Source organism: Anas acuta, chromosome 1 (assembly GCF_963932015.1).
Source record: "Anas acuta chromosome 1, bAnaAcu1.1, whole genome shotgun sequence".
Classification (NCBI taxonomy): Eukaryota; Metazoa; Chordata; class Aves; order Anseriformes; family Anatidae; genus Anas; species Anas acuta.
Genome location: NC_088979.1, coordinates 102,318,798 through 102,336,720, shown reverse-complemented (window position 1 = coordinate 102,336,720; position 17,923 = coordinate 102,318,798). Strand labels below are relative to the sequence as shown.

General features: G+C 35.4%; 1 protein-coding gene across 5 annotated transcripts in view; it reads left to right on the top strand.

Annotated features, from left to right (window-relative positions):
• Positions 1 to 17,923, top strand: part of USP25 (ubiquitin specific peptidase 25) — a 93,125-nt gene that overhangs the window by 67,132 nt on the left and 8,070 nt on the right. For 2 of the 5 annotated variants that reach the window (XM_068690536.1, XM_068690560.1), the window contains 8 exons: positions 702 to 772; positions 4,809 to 5,037; positions 6,381 to 6,578; positions 7,704 to 7,843; positions 10,711 to 10,824; positions 12,715 to 12,810; positions 16,141 to 16,319; positions 17,150 to 17,228. In XM_068690536.1, coding sequence (XP_068546637.1) covers positions 702 to 772; positions 4,809 to 5,037; positions 6,381 to 6,578; positions 7,704 to 7,843; positions 10,711 to 10,824; positions 12,715 to 12,810; positions 16,141 to 16,319; positions 17,150 to 17,228 — 1,106 coding nt within the window. The remainder of the gene's footprint in view (positions 1 to 701; positions 773 to 4,808; positions 5,038 to 6,380; positions 6,579 to 7,703; positions 7,844 to 10,710; positions 10,825 to 12,714; positions 12,811 to 16,140; positions 16,320 to 17,149; positions 17,229 to 17,923) is intronic. The other 3 variants (XM_068690545.1, XM_068690553.1, XM_068690569.1) reach the window with 3 other exon arrangements.

Below are 17,923 nucleotides of genomic sequence, written 5' to 3'. Positions count from 1 at the left end.
ACTGGAGAATGTAGCCACATTTGGAAAGGACTTCTGGACATGGGAAGGGGGGGGAGGGAAGCAGCCTTTATGTGTATGTGTGTGTTGAATAGTTTTTCGTACTTCTGAACTTACCTCTAGCATATAAGAAAGTCAGTTATACATCTTAGTAGACTTGGAGGTATATTGACTGAAGATGCAAACAGCGCATTGAGTTTGTTTAGCGCAGCTTTTTCAACAAAGGTTTCTGCATGCAAGGTATTGGGGGAGAGTAGAGCAAAATGGAAGTGGGATCCGTGCCAAAGGACCGTCTGCAAATGCATTGTAGATGTCAGTGTGATAGTGGGCTAGGCCTAGACTTGGTGATCTGCAGAGGTGTTTAGGGTAGAGTGGCCCCTTCAGTGAGGGAGAATTCAGTGAATTTCTGAGCAGAGAGTTTCTGGAGTGGGTAGACCTTTTAGTCCATTCTGATGCCCTGAGGAAAACCATGTAAGTAGTTGTTCCAGCATCGGTGGGATTGGTTGAGTTTTAAGAAATGAGCAACAGTGGATCACAAATCATTATCTGCTTTCTCATCTGAAATTCAGCATTGGGTCTATAGGTAGGTAAACAGATGCATCAATTGTGGAATGTACAGAGCCTTTAACAAGAAAAAATAAAGATATATTCCTGAACATTTATACAGCGTCACGGAAGAGTTTTTTTTTATTTTTTTCTTTTAGATTTACAAGAAAGTATATCTAGAATACATCGGACAATTGAATTGATGTACTCTGACAAAACAATGGTCCAAGTAAGTACAATTTCTGCATCAATAATAGATGTTTTTTGTCACTTCTATTAATTCTTAGATGCTTGGAAAAGAGTGCAAGTATACAACTATTATATACAGTGGATTTAGAAATTTCATTGGAAAATCACTGTAGGTTTTGCAAGTCTTTTAATTATGCACAGTCAGGTGAAAGACAATTACAATATTTTACGGGTGATGCGAGACAGATACAACATGCAACATGCTTAAGTTTAAGCAACTTCGTGATGAAAAGTCAAAATAAGTTCCATCTCTGATCAGCTCTTTTGAATTCAGAACTAAAGTTTTAATCCGACTATAAAATTTTCTCACCCCCCAATTTGACCTTGTTATTTGGGAGTTTAATGCCTTTAAGGATGAGAATGCATTAGGCACAAGAAACTATTATTTTTATATACCTTATACTCGATGTTTATTTGCCATTGTACGTGTATGTTGCAACCTCCATACTAAGACTTGGGAACTCAAGGCTCCTGGTTTTAATTAATAGCTAGTAATGCCAGTAGGACTCTCTGTGTGGAATTTTTTTATTATTATTTTTTTAAATGTCTCTATTTAATGTTCATCACAACCTTGACTTTTGGGCTAATGTGCATTTTGGGGAGATTCACATGCTCTGTAATCTAAAAGCAGTTTTAGAATGCTTTGTTCTGGAGTTACAGCTCCTGCTGTATTTGTGATGTTCACAAGCTCATGTATGCTTACTGAGACAGGTTTTAAGGTTAAGGCTTACTTCCTCTGTTGCTAACAGAAAGTAACAAGAGTTATTTTCCTTCCAAGTAAGATCTGTTCAGCTTAGTTTTCCTTGAGGTACTGTTTCATTTTGTACGTGGCTTGTAATAGTTCGTGGCAGCTGAACTCTGATGTTAAGAGTTTCAGGCAGACTGGCCTAGATGGCATTCTTTAAGCTTGCTGCTGGCAGGCTTTTTTTCATCAATGCTTGTTGTAACAGGAAGGCTACAGGCTACATCATCTAGCACTAAAATGAAGTAATTTATTGTTTTCACATTCGAATAGCTAGCCTTTGTTGGCTCATGTGTTTCTATCTATCTATGTCTGACTAAGATAATAGTCAGCAATTATTACACTGGAAAAAGGAGATTACTTAGTAAAACACTTTTTCTTAGTACAGATTTGTACAATATAGATTAGATTTTTGTTTTGTTTTGAAAGAAAATAACAGAAATGGAGGAAGATATGGATAGTATATAGTGTTGTAGAGGGAATTACTGTGCCATGCCTTAAAGTAGTGATGTCTGTTATTAAGTTATTCTTAGGGAATGTTTTTTGACAAGGGAGAAAGGATATCTGTAGTTTCCTTAGATGGAATCTAAGGAGGACACAAGGAGAAGATAGGGAACTTCTTAAATAGTTCATAGAAAGACTAGGAAGTATTCTGCAAATATATAAATACTCTCCTTAAAAAGTCTAATTTTATGTGCCCAGATCTTACTGACTCACAGAAGAAAAGCTTTTAGTTCCTGCAATTGTATCATTTAGAGGAAAAGATCAATACTGTGAATCTGTTCCCAGAGAATGGGGCAATACCAAACTATCCAGTTGGTCAGATGCAGAGGTAGGTAGGAGAAAGGAGACAGCTATATGCGCCTGCCTCTTCCCTGTTGTGCCAAAGTACCCACACAGACAAAAACAGTTCAGCAGCAGAAGGGCAACTTTCACTTCATCTGTTAATTCACACAGATTCAGAAGCTAAATGATCCCTTCTTATGATATATATTCCTGAAATTTATATTTTTCTTCGTCCTCCTGAATGAAGAGATTCCATCAAACGCTTATTTATTTCCTCTCTTTTTTTTTTTCTTCCTTCCATGAACCCATATTAGGTTACTGTGCATTTCATGAAGAAGGAACATTAACTTCTGTTTTTCAAGTCTGTAATGTGGAAGCCAGAAAGGGAAAAAACTATGTATAAGGTAGCTTGTGATGCCGAGGAGGATTGCTGTAGTGACTATTCAGTGCAGTTGTTTAGACCGATAGCTTACACTGATAGCCTTTACACTGTTTTTGATGTTCATACATGCAAGTTCACTCTTGACCGGATGGGGTAAAGTCATATAGTCAGTGAAGACATAGTAAGTGTGATTTGAAGATGTTGGTTGTCTAAAAATTTGTTGTTTGCAATCCTCCTGGTCTACTTAAAATACTAAGCTGGCCAGTGGTGCACATGTGAGTGAAATGCTTTATGTCACGGTGAAGTACTCTTTGTCATGTTGTTGCCGTTGAAAGGATGCCATTCTGATTTTCATACCTTTTTCTAGCAGGTTGTCATTTTGGTTTAGGGGATGTTCTTTATATTTCATTTTGTTGCTCTGATGCATCTGTTCTGTAACTGCATATGAAGAGCATGGTGAAGTTCCATTTCTGTTTCATGAGTAGTAAGTGTAAGCTATGGAGCTTATTGCAGACAATTTACTTTGTCTGTTGCCCTGGACCTTTAATTGTTGTTGATATAATGGGTTATCATAAGAGACGCCTGTAGCCACTGAATTTGCCTGTGTCTCAGCCACAGACTCTGGGGGGACATTCCTGGAAACTGCGTGGATGACTCTGACAGCCAGCCCTCCAGAGCTGGAGGAAAGGATAAGGACCTCCAAGCTGACCCAGTTAGCATGGCTTAAAGTAAAAGGATTTAAATTCACCTGGGATTGTACTGTTCTGTTTTTCAGTGAGAAAATTTTGTTGTTGAAGTCTGAAGAGAATTCACTTACCTTTTCTAATCAGGATCTGCATATATTTTTATATATGTATATAAAATATATGCATATGCATGGACTTGCCATCATTTTAAGAAGGCTTTCGTGCTGTTTTGATAAGATGTTAAAAACCCCCAGCATATTCAGATTTAAGGACTTGCTAGGATTTCTTCTGTATACACATCTTGTGTTTGAAGATTTAGTGCAGTTTGGTATCTGGGATAAGAGTCTGTTTGATTCCAGCTGCTTTGCCGCCAGCCAGCTTTACAGTTCAAGGGAGGCTGCAAAATCTTCACTACTTGCTTATCATCTGAAAGAGAGCAATCAGGTTAAGAATAACTTGAAGGAGTTTGTCAAGTCATAGTTGCACATATATTTATGGATACTGATTACTGTGGTGTTTAAATCACGTTTCAGACAAATATTCACTACAACTTGTTAAGTAGACATTTCATCTACAGTATGGACTGTTATAGCAGTAAAAGATGCTATCTTTCAGGCATATCAGGGAAAATTAGTTTTCTGTTGCATGTCCTATTTCAGCAGGTTAAAATAGATCAATCATTAAGATGCTTTTAAAATGTAAGTAAGGATTCTGCTTCTCTCTTCAAATTTAGAACTACTTATGTAGGAGCTAAGTATTCCATTCCTCTTACCTGCCAGTGAACACATGTAACCTGTGATGCTTTTTACACAGTCCTGGAAATTATCTCCTTCTCTTCCAGCCTTCTCTTTGCAATTGTTTTACTGATACAGAAAAACAGTTGTAGTTTTCATACACTGATAAACACTAGAAAAATTTTACCTTTTGGAAAGTGAAGTATTCAAATATGAGATATACCTTTAAATAAAGTCACTTGAATACTGTACTTTTTATTTGCTATTGTTAGCTTGAATTTACATATGTCTTAGCAGACTTGAGTATTAGGTTACCAGGTCGGGACTGGAGCACATCATAGATGCTTAAGGCTGACATATTGAGGGTTTTTTGGAGGTACAAGGAAAGTAAGAATGTTAAGGAATTAAAAAAAGAGACTACTTGGCAGTAAAGATAGCAAAGTAGGCATTTGTGCTGGAGATTCACTAATGCTTTCTAAGATCTCTTGTGACACATTATAGTAACTTAAGTAGTTCAAAGTCATTTTGCTTAGTGGTTTGATAGTTTTACCTTTTTAGTTTGCCTCTGTGTCATATTTTCATCTTGATTTTTGTTACTTTTAACATAGCAATTATGGCGGGTAGTCAGAACTAAATGCTGACAAGAGGAGTTTGACTTTTTTTTTACTTTTTTTTTTTTTTTTAAGGTTCCTTATAGATTACATGCTGTGCTAGTTCATGAAGGTCAAGCTAATGCAGGACACTACTGGGCATATATTTATGACCACCATCAGAACAGATGGATGAAGTACAATGACATTTCTGTGACGAAGTCAACTTGGGAAGAGTTGGAACGGGACTCTTTTGGTGGTTACAGGAATGCCAGTGCATACTGTTTAATGTATATAAATGATAAGGAACAATACTTGATACAAGGTAATGTTATGGTTATGTTTGCAGCATGATATAGAATACCTGACCACATTGATAAAGAAAGATTTTTTTCAGATGGATTTCCAGATTTTTGAAATGGTTTTAAGAATTACTGAAAACTCTATAACTGTCAGTCAAATTGTTTTCACAGGTGAAATGATTTCTTTTCAACTTCCAGATGAATAAAGATAATGCCAGTGTTTTGTTATTATTAAGAGAGAAAAAGTAACTAAGTTGGCTAATTAGTAAACATTTTAGCCAGCTCATCACATGTTCAGTGCTTTGGAGGTGTTATCTCACTGAAGAATAGAGCAGAAATATGAAAATGCAAAAGTGACTCTTGACCTTTTAAAATCATCGCATAGCTTTTCTTCATAAGCTTCAGAACTCGAATGAACTTTACTGGAAAGATTAAAATGTGAAGCTTTGTGCAGTATATTAAAATATGAATAACTTAGCCTTCCCAACCACACATTAAACCAAAGGAATACATGGATTTTTTATCATGTTGTGTAGTAATATAACTACACAAAAAGGCTCAAAAGGATATGTGTGGTGAGAGTGGGAAGGCCCTTTGCAAGTTTTATAGGCTCTGTTAACAGTGGCTAGGGGACTGGCTGAAAATGGCCAGATTCAGTAACAAACGGTTGAAAACTTCCATGTTCCATTCTATACATAGGGGCAAAAAGCTAGAATGGGCATTTGTTCCATTTTTAAATGGGAACTGATATCAACCTTGACATTTCTAGACTGTCAAATTAATAGTGGACTTGCAGCCATAGGCTTTATGAGCCCTGTAGGTTGGCTGTTCCTCTAAATTGGAGGCCTGCTTGCTGGGGGGACAGTTACCACTGACTGATCCCCCAGGACTTGGTATGCTGTTACAGAGACTGTTCTCAAAGCTAAAAGGAAGGTCACTTCATGTAGATGGTGTTATCAGTTGACGTTGTGGCTTCATATAGGCCCATTCTCTTTCCCATTCTCTTCTGAGGAGTTGCGTTGTTTCCAATTCCCATGGCACTAATAAAACGTTTTTTTTGGTGCAACTTTGCTTTGAATGATCAGAATCGTAGGGTGTTCATAGGCCCGAAGGCTCATCTTTCAAAGTAGCTATGACGTGATGATGCCCAAGAATCTGTAATCAAAAGATTGAAAGAGCAATAGCAATGTGTTCTAGTAGTAGAGGAGTGCCAGACAGATGATGAGAAAAGTTAAGACAGTAAGACAGTTTGGGAGATTTGGTGTTGTATTGCATGTGTTCAGTAATTCACTTAAGGCAATTTAACATACATACCTATTTCTCAAAATTTTTCCTTTTCTGAAATGTGAATTTTATATTACCACAGAGGAGTTTAATAAAGAAACAGGACAGATACTTCTAGGAATGGACACACTACCTTCTGATCTAAGGGATTATGTCAAGGAAGACAATAAACGTTTTGAAAAGGAACTAGAAGAATGGGATGCAGAACTTGCTCAGAAGGCACAGCAGGAAAAGTTGCTATCTCAGATTCCCAGAGCACCAGCACCCTCACCTGCTCCAGGTTAGCTTCTTCTAACTGTTTGTAAAAGAAGTAGAAACAAAACTCATTGGTTTGGGAATATTTTTTTTTGCCTCTGAAGAAAGAAAAAATTGTTAATTTGTGTAATCTTAAATTATAATTATTTACTTGGCCAAGGTAACTTGAAGTTTAATCTGTGGGTTTTTTTTGTTTGTTTGTTTGTTTTTTTGCATTTTTTATTTTTTCTTCTGCCTTTTTCTTCACAGTTTTGTGCTTAGCTTTTCAAAATTCAATTATTTTTTTGTTTGTTTGTTTTATTTTGTTTTGGTTTGTTGTTTCGGATTTGGCAAACTGCCTATAAGTAATATGCCTGTTTTTACACAGACTATTGTGTCTTAGGTCACATCCACTTTTTGCTCCATTTCAGAAGGTTGCACATACATTATATGAAAGGTTACATGACAGATTTGTATAGTGAAGCTGTTGTCCAGATGTTTTCTTTGTTGTATTTGAGTCATTCAGATTGAGCGTGTTTCTCTTACATGACATATAAGAACTTCATCTTCTATATATTTTGACTTTGTAAATGCTTTGAGACTAGTTTTAGTATTTTATTAGTAAGGGCATATACCAAATGTGTGTGTGTGTGTGTGTATATATGTGTCTGCCAAAATTTGCTCTTGTTATGATAATCAATTTTATTGCTCCCAAGTGTGGGGGAGGAGACTTTGGTATTTCCCTTAAGTCAGAAGAATATGATGTGTTGATTATTTTACAAAGTAAAAAATATATCTGGAAGTCAAGTGGCTGTAGATTGTTCCATATATTGGGTGTGTATACTACTAAAAGTCTAAGCAGAATCTCATCTCTGCTCTCAGTTGTCCCTTATATGATTGATAAAAACCCCTCACTCAAGCCTTAATGGGAGCCTAGACAGGACAGGGCTATTGTTCCTAATGTAAAAATATGAGTCCATTTATATGAAAGAGCTCATAATGTGCTGAGACACAGGCTGGCATAAAGTTGGATTTGTAAAGGATGTGACCTACCCTGCATCTTCTGTGAGGGTTACCTTATCTATGAGATAGTGATCCAGATAAAATTAATCAATTCAAAATTCATGCTTCTGTTAACATATGGAATTGTTATCTTATTTCTGTCACTAAGTTCAAGCAGGAGAACCAGAATATTTAGAGCAGCCATCAAGAACTGATCTTTCAAAGCACTTAAAAGAAGATTCTGTACAAGCGATCAATAAAGCTTTAGCTGAACAAGAAGATAGAGGTCCAGAAGCTATAATGGATACGGTGAGGATACTTTGAAGCTTGAAATACCTCTTTTTCTTCTATTTTGCAAGTGGAAAGGATTATAGTGCTAAAATGGGGGAAGAAAAACTTTGAACAAATAATTTTTGTTCTTCAGGGAATGTCCAACATTAAAAGTCCATCAGAAAGTATGTACTATGTTAATGAGCATAATAGAAGAATAACAGTACGATAGATGTACTCTGTGTGATTCAAGTACTTGTCAAAGGTACAGTGTATCGTTCAAATGGCAATCATATGTTCGTGCCCACCATCAAATAATCTTTTCAAAGCATTAGATGGTTGCATTTATTTTGAGGAGTAAACATCAACATTCCATGTAAAAGACTTGAAAAATGCTACTTTAAATATCATAATTTTTATCGGAGAAATTTGAGAATATTATTGCGTTCTCTTGGAAGATCTATGGAAATTAAAATAGCTTTCAAAAATGAGTTTTTTCTAAATATTATGGAGGGAAGCTCAAAAATGGTCAAGAAAATTTGTAATATAATAAAACTCTTAGTTCTACCCTATTCTGTAGCTTTAGTGCAAATTCAGAAGTTTACGAAAATTGTGATTAATCAGATGCATATGTTAAAATGTTTATAAGAATTAATGTTGGGTGATACTGCTTTCTTGTTGCAAATTCTGAGAAGAATTGGAGGTTAACTGCTTCATGAGCTATTAGTGAAACAAATATTTAACAGTTTTTTATTTTCAGCAAATACCCTTTTTTGCTTCCCTCTAGGTATATAGATGATTATATTTGACACAAAACCAAATTCCTTTAAAGCAGTGTATTAATCTGCCTTGGAACCATATCACTAAGGATGAAACATGCAGAATGTACGTGAAATGACAGACTGCAGTAGCTGAGATCATCTCAGTCATTTAAAAGCTTACTTTAACATAACAAGAGTTTCAGTGACTAACATAATACCTTCTTAAGGTACCACTTATAACCACTAGTGATATGAACAATTTAGGAATGTGCAAAATTTCAAGTATAATCCTAAGTTCTGGTATGAATCCTCATAAAACAGAAGCAGTCTGGCCCCAAATAACTTTGGTGTCAACAGGAAACTCTTTTTAAAGCCTTTGAAATAATGTAACAAGGTGTTGACCCTTACACCTGGAGTGTATTCCATCCCTCTCTCCTGTGGAGTCAGGAGAGCAGAGAAGCATACTTTCTCTGCTAAATCTAAATCAAAACCAACAAGAAAGCTAACCATCTATGAAAAGGTGCTCTGCCACTAACAATTTAGGCTGCTGCAAACTTGACTTGAGTTCTCAGAGCACAGACCAGCTAAGGGGGGAGCCTGCTTTAATATGAGTTACCTCCAGCTGAGGGGGTAGCTATGATGATGTCCAAGTCATGATAAAGTGTCTTGCCTGATGCTAACCCTCTTTCTAGGGTCTGCAGGCATCCATCCTGGTGGGATGGGGAAGAATCTTACAAATCTGATTCCATGAATCAAATCTTTTTGTTTAGGCTAGGCATTTTGCACAGTCATCGGCCCTAGGGCTTTACAAGGCATTGACTGGGAAATGTCATGGTACGCTTAGTGAAGCAGAGACGGGTCTCATTATTCCAATTATTCCAATTTCCGCTGCATTGTACTGCATCAAGGGGAATGGAATATTTAAAAGTAAAAGCAAAATAAAGAACAAACAAAACCCCCAAACCAGCAACACAAATACAAACTACAATCCCACAAAATCTCTTACTTAGAAACAAATGTTCTTCTACTGTTAAAATCTAAAGCCAATTTCCAACTAATCTGAGGATACTCTATTGATGTTTAAAAGCTGCTCTCTGTGTAGCCAAATTTAACATGGTGAGAACTGTGCTTCCTTCTCAGTGTATCAGCCCTCTTTAATTATTCTACTTCCATATGCATTATGACATGTAGCCACATCTCTTTCTTCCACTTTTTGTTTGTCCATTTTGGAAGAAGGAAAAACAACATCAGGACATAAAACAAACAGGACTGTAGGTTACTCACCACATGATCATTTGTGTCCATTTTCTGACCTTTGTTCTTACTTATTTATTTATTTATCTGCACAGTCTTTCTTTGTATTTATACAATGCTGTGTGTAAATAGATACTATGTGTTTCTGAATCTTTATTTAAAAAGAAAGCCATTGTAATAACTGGAGAACAGCAGCACAGCATTCTTTTTTTTTCTCTGTGATTGCTTAGATTAGAGAGAAGGTTGAAGTTCTGCAAGTGTTGTAAACCGGTGATTATAAAATGACAGACTGCAGTAGCTGAGATCATCTCAGTTGTTTAAAAGCTTACTTCAACATAACAAGAGTTTCAGTGACTAACATAATCTTCCCTTGGTTTTAAGTGTAATTATTTAAAAAAAAAAAAAAAAAGCCTGGTGAGTTTAATGCACCTTCAAATATTCTTTCAAATACCTTAATTGCTAGAGGCCTTTTTCTATTTTTTTTTTTCAGTGCATCAGAAAATCTTAGCCTTTGGCTTGCTGCCATCCCTTAGTATGAATTCTTCAGATATCTCAATTATATTTCACCCAAAATTACTAAATATATGAAAAGAAACAGTGGTTCACAGACTCCACGTTTGACAACTGCTTTAAATTTGTAGTACTGGCATACTAGCCTATGAAGATGTAATTAGTGAATGAAACCTTTTTGTAAAATTATGCCCGAATTTTAAAATGTACTGCTTAAAGTAAAGTATGAGTAATTAGAGAATATAAGTGACATATATAATTTTTTCAGAACTTCAGCAGTGTGCTTGATTTTACTCAATCGGCTTGTTAGTTTGCGTCTCGGATTTTCTCTATTTTGTGATTCCCCTCCCCACACGTACTGATAATGATTTTCTTCTGCAGAGCTCTGATAATGCCCCAGCTCCACCAGCTCCTAACCAGCGAGTTGTAGAGGTGGCGATCCCTGATGTAGGGACTTTTGTGATTGAGTCAGAGGAGGGGGGTTATGACGATGAGGTACATTTGATTGCAATTGTGTGCACCGCTCCTACTCGGTGCTTTCTTGTGCTGCCTGATGAGAATTTTTGGCATGTTTGCACATTGTGACACCTAACAGATTTCCGCATAACTAAATGCTTAGCAGTTTGTAACCGTAACAATGTCTTAATTTGTGATGAAGTATGAAAGGAAAGCACAAGCTACTCTAATTGGGCACGCTTTGCATGGTACTGTTTACACTGGAGGTATATTTGTCTTTTTAGCTGTGGAAGCTGAATGTTTGTGTCAGGTCAGGTAGGCTTTGAAATGCTGGTGATAGACTGTGGACCACTACATTATTTTTAAAAAATGTCAGGATAGTGAGTGATGTTCTTAATGTTTGTGCTTTCTTGTCAGTCCAATAAAGCTAATGTTCAAATCCAATCTCTTATTTGCTCAGGTTAAGCTTTTTAGACTCCAAGGATTAAATTATCCATGGAAATACCCTGAAACTGATATATATGGCTGTAGGAAGTGACTATTTTCAAAGCTTAAAAAAATAAATAAAATTGTTTTTTCCTAATTCAGGCACAGGGTGGGAGAGTACCTGGTACTACTTGAAGAACAGATGCTAGACCCATGTTAGCCCAGGAGACAGTATTTTCTTCTGGCTGATTTTGGCAACAGAAAGCAGCACTGCCAGGGCATCAAACTGTTTTGCCTTGACAATGCTTATTCCATCTTAGTTTTGGCTGGGGATAGAGTTGGTGTAACCCCTATTCTCAGGTATCTGGGCATGTGTTATAGGTAGGCTGCAGGGAGCTTTCGCTTCCCTGTGCAAATGGGTATGTCTGGTCATTCTGCCTGTATGAGCACTAGTGATGGGGAGTGTGGAATGGGGAATAAAACAATTTAAATGGCATCTCACTGAGTTTGGTTTTCCACCAGTGTGCAGTCTCCACCTTTAAAGATGGGAAGATTTAGCTTCACCTAATGACCTGTCTTTTTTAATTATTATTTTGGGCATTGTTGCCCACATGCCACTGCTTTTTCTAGAGGATGTTAACTTTATTCCTCATTTGCCTTTTTCTTTTGTAAACATATTTGTATTTTTAAGGCTGTTTTTATGTGTTGGGAGACTCTTCTGGGGAGTTTAGGGCTCTTCATCTTCTGTCCTTAAAGGCCAGCTTTTGTTGCTGTGCCAGTGGGGGTGCTAGCTAGACCTTGGGCAGGGAGGGAGGAGTGTTTTGCCTTGCTCACAGATAACAGAGGGGAAAGGCCTTTCTGGGTAACCTAAAAGTATCAAATTGTTTGTATATAACTGATGTGATTAGCAGTGAGATGTGTGTGTTATGTTTGGTGTTGTGTTTGTTAAATGTTTTGGGTTTAATTTTAAGTATTCGTCTGCAAATGCTTTGGGGACCAATTGTATTTGCAGCATTTGGGTCCCTTACTTTGATGTTGAAATATGTATAAAATACAAGCAGTGTAGTTTATTATATTTTTAGTATAGTATATATAAAGTGTGATTGGGTGATTTTTGTATTTGTAACAGTTTATTTTACCCTTTGGTAGCCATGAGTTCTTGAGGTAGCACTCCATCCGTACACAATTTCTGATGGATGCTAATGCTAAATGATGCATGTTCCTTTTCTGGGAAGTTTTGACCATGTGATTTTTAAATTGTATTTGACACAATTGTTCAGTTTTCGTTAAGCTTCCTTTAACCATATTTTGTCGTGGTAAACATATTTACACGTGCCGTGATTGATTTGCAGAATAAGCACAACAGATCTTGTATTGAAAGTGCCATTTCAATGTATGCATGCATTAAGTTGCTTTTTATCTTGCATGAGACTAAAAGCATATTGAATTTAATCATTAAAATATTAATCATTCCAAACTTTTACCTTAAATCCCTTATGGCAGGTCATGCTGACCCCGAACATGCAAGGTATTATCATGGCTATAGGTAAAGCCAGGAATGTTTATGACAGGTGTGGGCCAGAAGCAGGGTTCTTTAAGGTACAACTAACATTTTCAACTTTTTCTCCTCTGACTTGTTAGACATACCTTCTCACCCCACCCTTTGTGTATTAAGACTGTTCCAGCATTTATAAGTGCTCTTCTATGGCATCAGTCCTCCATTTAGATATTTCTAAATGATATACTTTTTTAGGAAGAAATATCTATAGCTGTTTCAATCATGATTTAGCAGTATGCTCCCTTGATATTAGTAAAGTATATACCTTCATGCATTTTACCTTTTAAATATTAGTAGCAAATAACCTGAAACCTGGATTTGTAATCAGTAAGAATATGTATTTTTTCCCAATTCATAAAAGCATGCCTTCACTAGGCTGTTTGGGACATTGGTGTTTTCATTCAGGGACTTCAGTGTTTCGTTATTTGTTTATTTCAAAGAAATGTTCTGGTTTTGTCTTCCTTAAAAGATTTTTAGTAAATCCAAATCACCTTCTTTTGTTTAACTTCGTTAATGTCAATATTGTTTATGCAGTATTTTATTACTAAGAATTGGATGGTAGGCTCTTTGTGGTTGTTAGTCTTCGGTATGATACCAGATTGAAAAAAATACATCAGTTTTTTTAAATGCACAAATTTCTGAGCATTTCTAGCTCATAGTCTTTTGAATTAATTTTCAGAGTATTTGCAAGGGAATTACTTTGACATGATGTAAAATCCTCTCAAACAAGATTTTTATGGGTGGTGATGTGGGGGAGAGTTTCTTGCTTGCCTTTGAGTAGCGTTCTGTTTCCTACTTAATTTTTATGGCTCAGTTACACTGAAAGGAAACATTAAAAATACAAAAATAAAGAAAAACAAAAAACTTTTTACCCTCTTGGTAAGGAAATCAAAATCTCGTGTTCTTTTGTTTATCTATTTATTTATCTATTTATTTATTTATTTATTTTAAATGGATGTTTTGACAAGTGTTATGACCAGACCATACTGCATCTGTAGTATGCATCTGCACTCAGGCAACAGAGAGACACCTGCCATAGCCTTTGTTTAATGAAATACATTTTGCTTGTGATTCAGTGTCGTGTTTTCAAATTTCTCACTTAATGAAAAGCTTCATTTTTTAATTAAAAAAAAAGTGCTTATTTGATCAAATCAAACTTTTTACCAGAAAGGTTAATTACATTAATATATTTTTTAAAATGTGACAAGTATTTTGATCAGTTTAAAAAAAAACAGGAATTCTGATTAAAATAAAATAAAAATATTTATTTATTAGGAATTATCAAAGAAATGCTCAGTTTATTTTTTTTTTACTTTTTACTTTTGATGCTTAAATAATTTTATGTCAATATGGAGGGGAGAGGCAAGAACTGTCTTTGAGAAAATGTTGTTAAAGCTAAATTGTTGGAGGGTAGGAAAGTCTCCCTTCTCGTATCTTGCTGACTAATGTTAGAAGCAACTTAGAACTGGTAGAACATGTTTTGTTTTTTGAGTAATACATTAGTATGGATGTTTGTGGATGAAGCGATTCTACTTAGTACCATATTTCGTATTTTGAAATGTAACAGGTGAAATCCCGTTTTACTGTAGAAGCTTCTGTGATATTTCTTATACTCTGTTTTTTCTTTCTTTTTTTTTTTTTAATGTAAAATTATCGTTTATAAAAGACTGTGGTTGTTTTCTATGATGTCCTTGTTTTGGTGTAATGCAGGTAGAACCTGTTTGATATGAGTCATTGTTACTGCCAAAGTTTGATTCCCTCTTTAGATCTCAGACTTCAGACATAACTAACACAAACCAATTAGGACGTTTATTGATCAATGACCTTGTACTGTCATCCTTCTCTAAACTTTATAGGCAGTTCCTTGTAGTATGTTTGCCTTAAGATCTTTATATATAACGTTCTCTGTGAGAAAAGTAAAGCTTATGAAATTTCTTTCTACCACCCCTTTTTCCCGTATTCAATTTAAAGTAGTGTTGATTTTCCTTTGCATATAGGATTAATGAATCTATAGCACAGCATTTTAAATTTTGCTTAATTTGTATATGAAAATCTAAGTTTTATGTTGAATTTTTCCTGTTTCTAAATAATTCTCTGAAGAATCAAATGCAAAATAGCAATTGCTTTTTGCTTCTAGCCTACCCCACTAAAGAGGGTTTGATTGCATAGCTATCTGTGTTGGCTTGCTAATGGTAGAATGTCATATCTCAGATAATAAAAACTCTATCTGTGGCTTTTGATATGTATTGGTTCTCCCAAACCTCCTTTTTAATGATAATGCATATGATTAGTAATTAAAAATGTTAATGCAGAACTTTTCTTAAGTTTTAAGGTTCTCCACGTATTATCTGTTTAGGCCAGTATGAATAGTATCCCACCCATGTGTTTAGTCTTGAATCACAAGGTTTGTTGGTAGAGAATAGCAGCCAAAATTTACAAAAGTTAAACATCAAGAAAATGCTGCTGGTGCTGCTAGGTATTTTAACGTTAAGGAATTTGAAATATCAAACAGGGTATTTTTCTAGATGGTTTGGAGCTTTATTTTGGCTGTATATCGCATTGAAACTGCTTATGCATTAACTCATGTTTCACGTTGATAAGTAGTGTTAGCCAGCAATTTGATCACCTCCATATTTTGAGACAGAAATTACAGAACACACTAAGATTTGTCACCATTTTTTTTCTTGTTACTCTTGTTCATGCTGTATAGTTTCAGCGAGTAAAATCTAATGAAGATAACAGATGTGGTTCATTAAAATCTAATAAGCTGACAAACTAAAGACTTCTGATGACCTCTAAAGTTTATCTAAAATATTCAGTGAGGAGTCTGTCCTGCCCTATTGGAGGCTGATACTAATCATATTAAAGTGTTTTCTGTAGAGATCATACAGTTTGATTTTTGTTGTACATCATTTTCCATTCTGACATAACGTTTTCAAAATCATACATGTTCATTGAACTTTATGTAGATTGTGTTTTATTTATGTATTTGCATTTCAACCATATATTAGAGGTAGTTTTTGACCTTAGGAGATTTTAGAAAATTTAATTCAGTAAAATGTCTGAAATATACTGTTTTTAGATTGTACGTGCTTAAAGCAGCCACTGTAGAGATTGGATAAAACTTCACTCAGGGAGATGTAGAGCAACATTGGGATTGTTTCTGAAATAAAGGTCTACCTGGGTTTTTGTCAGCTTTAGCTAGGGAACAACCTTATATTTGTCTGTTTTTTTTTTGTAATTTAGACTTGGCGGGTGGGATTGTTAAAAATGATTTTGTAGCCAAGTGTCCATGGGAATTATTCTGTTAATGCTGGTGAAGTTTGAGTTAAAAGCGAAAAAGAATAATATATATTTTTAAAATTATTTAGGCAATTAAATTGGAATATGCACGACTGCTAAAATTAGCCCAGGAGGATCCACCACCTGAATGTGATTATCGTTTGCGCCATGCAATTGTTTACTTCATCCAAAACCAGGCACCAAAGAAGATAATTGAGAGAACGTTACTGGAGCAGTTTGGAGATCATAATCTTAGCTTTGATGAAAGGTAATAAGAGCAGCGTGTCTCACTTCCTGTGCTTGTGAGTGTTCTGTGATGTGTAGAGATGCTCCTTTATGTTCAGATAGGGTGTGTAATAGAGGTAAGAGCAATGTGTGTGCATTTGGCTTCATCCACTAGTTAATAGCTTGAAAATATAAAATGTATGGAAGAATAATTTTATATATATAAAAAAAATCTTTATAAAAATATCTATTAAAAAGAATAAACAAGAAGTTAGTTTTTTATTGGTATGAAGAATGCTCAGTGTTACTCATGGTTGCACACAGTTCACCATACCTTGTTTTGAAACACTGAAATTAAATCTGTATTTCTTCGGTGGCCTAAAGGCCAGCAATAGAGAGCAAAATCTTAAAACGGGACACCAGAATAGATGGATAACTTATCTGAAAACAAGACCATTTCTCTTACGCTTGAAATTCCATATATTCACTTATTTAAAACATAAAAATTGAAATGTAGAGAATGTTAGTCTGATTTCTGCATATTGACAGCTGTAAAATCTCTGAATCCAGTCCTCTAATAAAAATAAACATAGGGAAGCTTCGAGCCACCTGAAATTTAAATTAGAAAGAAAAACTAAGTAATGTGACAATTTAGCAAAATAAAAGTAATTCTTAAATAGCACAGGTATTCATCACATGTATTTCAAAAGTGTGCCTTCCCTTGGTGATTATACGGTGCATATTATAAAGCACATTGTCCATAGTGTTTCTGTACTGTTGCATAAGGCTATAGCCTATAAGGTTGCTGTCTTTGTATGGATAATATCCTTTGCAAATTTCCATCTTTTGTGATTTCTTGTTGCTATTCATAAGGTGCCGTAACATAATGAAGGTTGCTCAAGCTAAGCTTGAAATGATAAAACCAGATGAAGTAAACATGGAAGAATATGAGGTCAGTATTTCTTATGCTGTAAATTAAACTGTAACGTGAAATAACTATCAATAATCAGAATTTATCTTAACACATTTCTTACACTGAGAAGTTGAAACTAGTTACCGAAACACCATTTATTTGCAGGAAAGCTGCTCTGACCAGTTGATCTAAAGCTTTTTTTTCTTCCACATCTGTAATTCCAAGGTCAGATATGACTTTAGCCACAGATAAACATCATATTTGAGCCTGTCCTTACTCCTTAACATGTCTTGATGTCACTAGCAGTATTTCATAATTTACCACCATGTAGCACCAACTGTCTAGTCAGAAAGTGCTGACAGTGAAGGAGTGAAAGTAGTCTTAAAGCCAACCTTATGTATCTCTATAAACGGGTCACAGGCATCAGGGTCACATTTGTGCTTTTCCTCCAGCTGTTTTTGTGACTATTCCCATTCTTTTATTAGCACCAGGTTCTTTCATTTGCCGAGACCATACATAACCAGCTTATGCATTTAAGTTTTCCTTCTGTGCTACCTACAAAAACTTCGAAAGAAGAAAAGAGCAAATCCCAGATACTTAAGAATCACAACTTATATTTGCCAAAGTACTTCATCTCATATATAAAGCTAATTCTGTAGCTGGTTTTACATCAGCTTCAAGTCTGCATGATATTCTTCGTTAAGGCCTCTGAACAGCAGATATTTATATCCTAG